The 8,709-nt window shown below is 39.6% G+C and overlaps 1 protein-coding gene across 1 annotated transcript in view; it reads right to left on the reverse strand.

Annotated features, from left to right (window-relative positions):
• Positions 1-352: 352 nt before the first annotated feature.
• The window catches only part of PGM5 (phosphoglucomutase 5), a gene marked incomplete at both ends in the record, with an annotated part of 55,135 nt that continues 46,778 nt past the window's right edge, over positions 353-8,709 (reverse strand). The window contains 3 exons of the mRNA XM_009578806.1: positions 353-487; positions 6,784-6,967; positions 7,944-8,079. Of these exons, the coding sequence (XP_009577101.1) occupies positions 353-487; positions 6,784-6,967; positions 7,944-8,079 (455 nt within the window). The remainder of the gene's footprint in view (positions 488-6,783; positions 6,968-7,943; positions 8,080-8,709) is intronic.

Genomic DNA, 8,709 nt, shown 5'->3' on the forward strand with positions numbered 1-8,709 from the left:
TGAAAAATTAAAAGTAGCATGTCTTCTCTTAATAGACTAAAAGTCTTGCCCAGCATTTATCACCAGGCATCTCAGCCCCTGACATTCCTGTTTTGTTAGATATTACATAAACATATATTAAAACTGCTGGTCCTGCCTCAAAACGTGTGCAGTCACATGATTAGGAAAATCATCCACAAACACAGTAAACAGGGGTCAAAGTGCTGAGGGTTCCTTCAGATTAAAGATGGATTAAATTAAATTAAAAATTAATTAAATTAAATTAAATTAAATTAAAGATTTGAACTTGTTGCCACTGCTGTTACAGAGGAAGTGAATTACTTATCGACTTATTACAATGCTATTGCATTACCTGTGGTTCCTTATTGTGTTGGCTAGGATCCTTTTCATAACTCTCTGCATAGATCCGGAGAGTAGCTCTCACATGGCTAGAAGCACTCATTCTGAAGATAAGCCTGGAAGCATCTGAAAAAATAATCCGCAGCCCCTATGGGAGAAGAAGGAGCAGCAACTATGTAAGGTGGCAGTACCTTTACAAATCACAGTTCACTGCTTTAAAATAAAAAGTGAAAGGAAGAGTCATTTGGATGCAAAAAAAAACTTTGAACAACTCATTTATTACTGTTTTTCCCCCCTCTAAAGACTAGAAATGATCTTGTGGATTCCCTCCCATTCCTCACAACAAGGACTCTCTTACTGCTGTTTTTATTTTCTTTAACTGTTCTTCTGTGTGGCAGAGCACAAAGTCACTGGCCTGAGAAATAGTTGTAAGATCAGCAAGGATCAGTGGCCTAAGATATAGCTACAGGATCCCAGGATCAAAAAACAGTTGTCAGTACTGAATACAAAAGACAGGATCAGTTGCTACCGCTCATAGACCATGCATCAACATCTGATTACAAAAACTTCAACAACAGTCTGTAGTACAACTTGGGAAACTTAACTTAAGGTGTTAATTGATGTCAAGTACACTAATTAATGCACATTAACTGTGTGTAGAATAAAAAGGATTTATTATTTAACTGTGATTTTGCTCTTTGCTCCCATCTTCACCTTTTTTTTCTTTTCTCCTCCCCCCTTTCATACTGCATATATGAACACATTCTTCTACAGACCACAGACCTTATACTTGGATCCACGGTTGACAGACTTTCTGTACAGGAAGGCCATTAAGGCCAAAGGACTAAATTGCACAGTTAAATAGTTGCAGTGTAATAACAGAACTCTACCAATTCTGCACTAACACGCAGTCTAGTTCCCTTTCTGTAAACTTAGGCTAAGTGCCACCTCTGCTATGCCACTGAACTTTATTTCCCCTTTTAGTCCTGCTGTTGCCAAATGCCTAGTGCACAAACTGATATCCTTGCTACTTTTGTTTAAAAATGTAAACCATTAAAAAATGAGAGAAGAGAATTAAGAGAGAAGCATTTTATTCTTCCAGTTTAAGAGCAGCTTGAGAAGACACTGATGTTAGCAACACAGTGCTCCAATACTCTAAAATCTAAGTAGAAACCTTTGTTTCCTCAGGTATATGCCAAAACACCTTCAGCACCTTGTAAAGCATCGGTTTGTTGATAATCACAGAATCATAGAATGGTTTGGGTTGAAAGGGACCTTTAAAGGTCATCTAATCCATCCCCCGTGCAATGAGCAGGGACATCTTCAACTAGATCAGGTTGCTCAGAGCCCCGTCCAACCTGACCTTGAATGTTTCCAGGGATGGGGCATCTACCACCTCTCTGGGCAACCTGGGCCAGTGTTTCACCATCCTCATGGTAAAAAATTTCCTCCTTATTTCTAGTCTCGATCTACCCTCCCCTAGTTTAAAACCACTCCCCTTTGTCCTATCACCAGAGGCCCCGCTGAAGTTTGTCCCCATCTTTCTTACAAGCCCCCTTTAAGTACTGACAGGCTGCAATAAGGTCTCCCCCGAGCCTTCTCTTCTCCAGGCTGAACAACCCCAGCTCTCTCAGCCTTTCCTCATAGGAGAGGTGTTCCATCCCCCTGATCATTTTTGTGGCCCTCCTCCAGACCCGCTCCAACAGGTCCATGTCTTTCCTGTGTAATGCCCATTAACACTAGAAAATATACATCAGGAAAATATCCCACATGGATAAAGGGTTGGATTAGATGGCCTAGGAGATATTTTCCATCTCTAACTTTGGTGATACCATGAAACTTTTTTTAGCTGCTACTATGGTATTATATATTAATTTTAAAATGTATCTAGTAGTCTCAACATACAAAGCGTCAGTCACAAACAAAAATAGTTTACATTTGGAAGATTGAGCTTTACAGCCTGTTTTTCTAATATTTGCTATTAAGCCAACTTTGTAATGAGATGGTTCAATTGATGCTGATGGGAGTTTTGCCATTGATTTCACTGGAATCAAGATTCCATCTTGGGTGCCTAGAATTACACAGGCAGTTTCTTACGATATGATCCTGTGAGCAAGGGGTTGTCTCTTGCTGATTGCTCATTACGTTTAACTTTATGACAGTGAAAAGAAAGAAGATAAATTGAAGAGTTTCACAGTTCTGGGTATAGTTTGTTTCGAATGGCTGTCAAACCCAGGATCAGCAGCTCAAAGTACGGAATATTAATGTCAATCAGCTTTAAGAGAGAAGGAAGGGAGTCTAACATATCTGCACAAAACATCAGAGTATGTGAGTGTCTTCTTCTCCAAAGACTAAACGGGCATTTTGCACATTCCTGCCAGACCTAGCAACTCCCACAGTGACATGACTAGCAAGACCACTTGAATACTCTCCCACATACTCCATGTTTATCCAGTTTATCTTTAATAACACCAATACATTGTTACTTGGTTTAGCACATCTGAAGTCTCACCGCTCATTAAATTATGGTCTATCAGAATAAAAAGGATTTATAAACATTCCCCATGACTCTTCCCATAACTTTATGACACAAAAATGCTCCACCAAACTACATATACAAAAATGTAGCCAGTTTGATGTTACAGTTAATGGCACTTGGGATGTTTATGCAACATATATCGACGCACGACCAGCATTCAGACAGTTCACTATACTATTTCTGAGCTTATTATTTTATTCATTTTGCATTTCTCAGGGACACACGACTGACAGTATTGATTTTTACACAAGCATGACGACAGCTAGTATTTGTCTGTAAGACTAGGATTCCTGCCACACAGCTGAAAATACTCTGTAAAAGGGAATTACAGAGACGTAGTGACTGTGCTCCTTAAAAACAATAATCCTAAGTGCCAGGGAGAAATCATAAGCTAGGGAAACAATAGCATTTAGAGCTGGACTGTCAAAGTCAACTTTTAAAGTCACGATATTTGCACCAGAGAGCCCAGCAGCAAAAAATCTGACTTTTGACTCTCCTCTGAAAACAGTGATTTAAGCACTTGCAAAGCTTTTCACTCAGGAAGGCTACTGAAATTAATGAGAGCTATTAAATTTTTATATTCCTCACCGTTTTCTGGAAATTATATCTAAAAGTCGCGAGTTACAAACATTTGTTAAAGCCAAAAAACCCAGCCAAAAACACTGTTACCAAATAAATATGAAAAAGCATTGGCTGGGGAATAACCTGTGACTCTGCATCTTGTATAAAGACAAAACCAAAAAGGTTTTCCCCGCTTGTTACTGAATAGCCAGTTTAACACATAAAAGTTTTCCTTTTTGACATTTTTGAGCTTTTGTGGTCAGCAAGGTCAAAGCAAGCTGGTGAAACTGCAAGCCCTACTTACTCTTTGTCATGATGGTATTTTTTCACCTGTCATAAGCTCCGCTAATTTAAAGCCACATATTTGCTATTTATTATATAGAAGGTGTCAGCTCCATGAAACATAAAATCTTATATGCAGAACTTACAAACCAGCACAACAGGAAAAGAAAGAAGAGCAACACACTGAAAGGCCCACAGGACAGAATAACTTCCAGTTTTAATAAAATAGGACACACTGTTTGTCAGTAACAAGAATAATGCTTTCTTATGGGAACAGATAATTTTTTTTTCTGGGAGGAAGCAGATGAAAAGGTTCAGTACAGCTCCCACACTGAACATCTGCAGATGTTTATTTTAGGCAAACTGGGCCTGCTAATGGACATTAATGAGTTGTGTGGAAACTCCGAAACAAAATTATCTTCCATAGTTAACCCACTGGCTTTGAAGCTGATGTGATGGAGATAGAGCTTCACAGGGATTTCTCTCTTTTACTTTACAATCCAGTTAAACAGCCTACTGATGTATTAGTATCTATGAAGCACTCAGAAAACTAAACCTACTACATATTGTACTATGTAGTTTGGTTCCTAGTGGTTTGGGGGTTGTTTCAGTTATCAATTTCATAATTAAATAAATAATAATAAATTAGCACAGTAAGTTAGCATGAACAAGACTAAGCAGCAAACAAAGCAAAATATCTTAGGATTTCAAAAAACTTTATTAAAGTATAATGGCAAGGAGTAACACCAATAGAAAATCTAGCTTAGCAGCAATATATTAGACACAGAGGCATATACATAAATTAGGAGCATGTGAAATGGCTATACTTTTACTTCAAAATACTGTGATGATCACAATTTTTATTTGCTCCTCTATGGACCCTTGAGTGTCCCTAGGCATAGCAGGCCACACCCACTACTCTGACAGGAAATACCTTATTGCTGATACACGATTGAAATATCATTCTGAACAGAGAAGAATTTTTGTCTTATCTCTGGAGAGTTATCTGAAATAACTTTTTTCCAACTTTTCCAACGCCTGTTTCCTGACTCTTGCTCAAACTGAAATGCAAAAAAACCAAAACTACATGCAGAGCCCTTTGCATCCCAAATCTAACGAAGGAGTAAGAAAGCTCTGAAGTTTTATTCTGTGAATCTCAGAATGTAAGAACACTTCATTAAAGAGCTCAAGTTAACCATTATAATGGGCAATTTGTACTTCTTATCCTTCTAATTCAAATTTCACACAAAAATGCAACTGGTCCTGTTTCTGGTTTGCAGGATCCTCAGGAGCAGCACTGTTATGTGCTCACATGCACAAAAGCTAGTGCATGAGGACTTCAAAAATGAAAAGAGTCTTCAAGAACAGCAGAACGTTTCATTTAATTTCATGCCTTATTATTGCACTGTGATAAGCAACATTCAAGGGTTTCAATAGTCAGAATGAATTAGAAGCTACAGTCTGGGCCTATTGTTTACTGCCTATTTTGCTGTTGCTGTGTTTATTTTCTGAACGTGCTGTTTATTAACACTGATTAATAATCATGTAGCCAGCTTCTCATTCATGAGACATACTGCAGTTACACTGAATGTAAATCTCTCTCCCCTACCTACTGGGGAACAAAACTTTGAACAGGTTCCTGAAAACATCACTGGAAAATCTGCATGAAGTTCATGACAGTCAGAAAGAGGCATCTGCATTTACATGGAGAGCAAGCCACCTGAGGAAAATGGCAGCAGTGAACTGTCGTTTCATTTGCATGGATCAATGTCCTCTTCTATTTTATTGTTCTTGGAGAATCCCACCGAGGCTGCAGACACATGGAGCTAGGAATGTATCCTTGCCGAAAGACAAACTGGTTGAACTGTACTATCAATAAATACGTGCTTCTCCCTATGAAAAGACACGCTTTCTGGTTTTATGGGCTCACTTTCAGAGTCCATCTGAAAACAGGCCAAGTCACATTTCTCTGTTTGTGTCACATGGTGATATGATTAGCAATTATATTCCAATTTAGGACAAGGGCTTTGGATGAAAATTAAGGGAAAGAAAAGTGCACTGAAAATTCACAAGCTGTTTTTCAAAGGTAAAAGGGCCACAAGTCTGCCGTGCCTATAATTTTCCAGTGGACTTGGATATGACAATATCCTTGTATCTCACTTCAGCAGTAATATGCACAAAAAGAGTAGCTCAGTGGTGGGTGGGCTGCTTATATTTTCTGGATGCAATGGTGAATGGAAACTATAAAGACTGAGCAGAATGGCATGACAATAATAATATCATTTGCTAGAGTCTGGTCAGGTCAAGTAATTTACAAGCCAGAGAAACTAGGGCAATAAAAATAAACAGCATAAAATCAGAACACATTTTAATATGAGTCATAGCTCATATTCAAGATGTTTGAATATACATTTACACCTGGCAAAAGTACATGGTTAGTTTCGAGCGCATCATGAATTTCAAAACACTGAAGGCTCAGTTTGAACTACAGTTCTTGATAGCTAAGGAATCTCATTATGGACATAGTCCAGAAGGAACACAGAACCGGTCACTTGGGCTACAGAAGTCAAATGTGCCCACATACGGTACAGTTGACGAAAGTCTTCTGCATGATGTTGGCTACAACAGATATTGTGCCTTAATTATGCAAAGCCTGTAGGTCACCAAGAAAATTTTCACTTTTTTTGTAATGTATAGCAAGTGGAGGTTTCAGATAGAAAACAGAAAAAGGAAAGACTGCCTTTCTGCATGACACTTTGCACTGTTCAGGAAAGGGAACCCTCCCTATACATACATTGCTGTCAACAGGGACTCCATCCCCTCCTACAGTCTCTGTGACACTACTGCCTCCAGTTATGCACAGCAAGTGCAAGCTAAACCAGAGGTGGATTATCTTATCCAGACCGAGCTAATCTTAAGTAGGAAATGCAGTATCTATCAGAGCAAAGAAAACACCATCCTATAAATAAATGGAGAGGCTTGCCAGCTGAATGTTAGAAATAACAATGTTAGAGGCAATATGACAGTTCCAAGACTTTGCTACTCCATCGTTACAGCCGTACCTGTCTTTTGGTCACAGTGCCATCCACAGGATCTATGTACTCAAAGCTGTCCGTTCTTTCCACGCTGTAGATACTGTTACCCACAGCAAACTGCTGATGGTTGAACGATTTGTCAGTGATCAAAGCTTCCAGGTCTCTCATTATGAAATATGCTGTTCTGGGTTCCAGTGCTTCATAATCAAACCTTGCATACATATAAAAAAGTAGAATCAAGAAGTAAGTCCCCTACAGCTGAGAAAACCATTCTGCTTTCACAGAACTCAATATACTCACAATTAGCAATTCACTGCTTACTTCAAAAATCAGAGGTGGACCACTGAAGTACCGACTGCAAATTAAACCAGCACGTGTATGCAAGTCCTGTGCAATTTGACCATTATGTGTGTGCACCACAGTTCTACACTGGCCACCTCACTAAGTCAACAGAAATCATTTAGAAAATGCATGGTTTCTAAAGTAGCATAGAAAACGTCATCAATACACAGCTAGCTTTCTGAGATTAAGGACACAATTAGTGCAGTGCTCAACAGCCAAGTGAAACAGAGAAAACTTTGCTACAAGTTTTACAGAACAGCTGTGTGCAAAAGACCTTATGGATATGTGAACTCCTCTGGATTAAGTCTATTCTCAGAGCCAGAGAGAGGCAGAAGCTAAATGACAGTTAGAATTCACCCTTTTGAGACCTTAATAAATACGAGTAAATGTGTGGATCTTTGGAGGAGTTCTCCTGAATTAAACGTAGGCATAAGTCCAGTTCTCACTAAAACACTGTTGGATGGAAGCACATACAGAAACAAATGCAGGAGTAAATCTTGCTGGGATTTTGATTTTTTTAACACTGTGTAACGAGCTATGCCTACAGACTCCACAAGTAAATAATTCAAATCTTTCTGCCATTTGATACCAGAAAATTCAATTACTCATATACTAGAAGTGACATATACACACTGCTCCTTCAGTAAGTAAATAACTTCTGCTGCCACTTACTCATCAGAAAAAACCTGCCTCCAGAACAGTGGCAATCTGTGGCAGATTTTCATTCTGTGGACACAGCAAATGCACACCCAAATGCAGCTGAGCACAGCTAAACAAGCCATGGTTGGACCAGAGTTGTCCTATCAACTGCATAAGTTCCTGTACCTTTTCCTCATTTTTCTCACCTGCAGTAGTAGTGCCGGCCAAATTTTGTCCAGTGATCCCTGACAATCTCCTCCACGCTCTGCTTTCGAGCTGCTAGGATTGAAAGCCAAACTAGCACAGCCCACAGTCCATCTTTCTCTCGAAGGTGGTCAGACCCTAAAGAGACATAGGTAAAGCACATTATTTGGTATCACTGCAAATCAGAAAACAAGGTAAAGAGGCTGGGCAAATGTCTCATTTAACTTTGTATGTCGCGTAACAGTAATCAACAGTACTGATCTCAGCAACTCTGATATCTTCCAAATGGACAACCAGAACTCATGCTTGAAATGTGATTTATTTATATATGACAAAAGTCTGTTAATGTTAAATAAAAATATGTGCAAGTATTTGAATAGAAATGGTAGCAGTAAGGAAACATTTTTAGTCATGATTCCTGCTCACTGACATACAGGGTGTTTTCACACCTCTGGTACTGTTTCGCAGACCTGGGCTAGATATGCAAACCCCTGGCCATGAACCAGAATGTTCTGAGTTATGGGAGTGTCCTAGTTCCGGCTGGGACAGAGTTAACTTTCTCGCCAGTAGCTTGGGGGGTGTGCTGTGTTTTGGGTTTGGTATGAAAGGAGCATTGATGGCCCATTGATGCTTTGGCTGTTGCTGGGTGATGCTCACACGGGGTGCGGGGAGCACAGCCGGGGTGGTGGACCCAGCTGGCCAATGGGGTATTCTACACCATGTGACATCATGCTCGGTATAAAAACCAGGGGGGGGGGGGGGGGGCGC

This window comes from Fulmarus glacialis, unplaced genomic scaffold, assembly GCF_000690835.1.
Source record: "Fulmarus glacialis isolate BGI_N327 unplaced genomic scaffold, ASM69083v1 scaffold12205, whole genome shotgun sequence".
NCBI lineage: Eukaryota > Metazoa > Chordata > Aves > Procellariiformes > Procellariidae > Fulmarus > Fulmarus glacialis.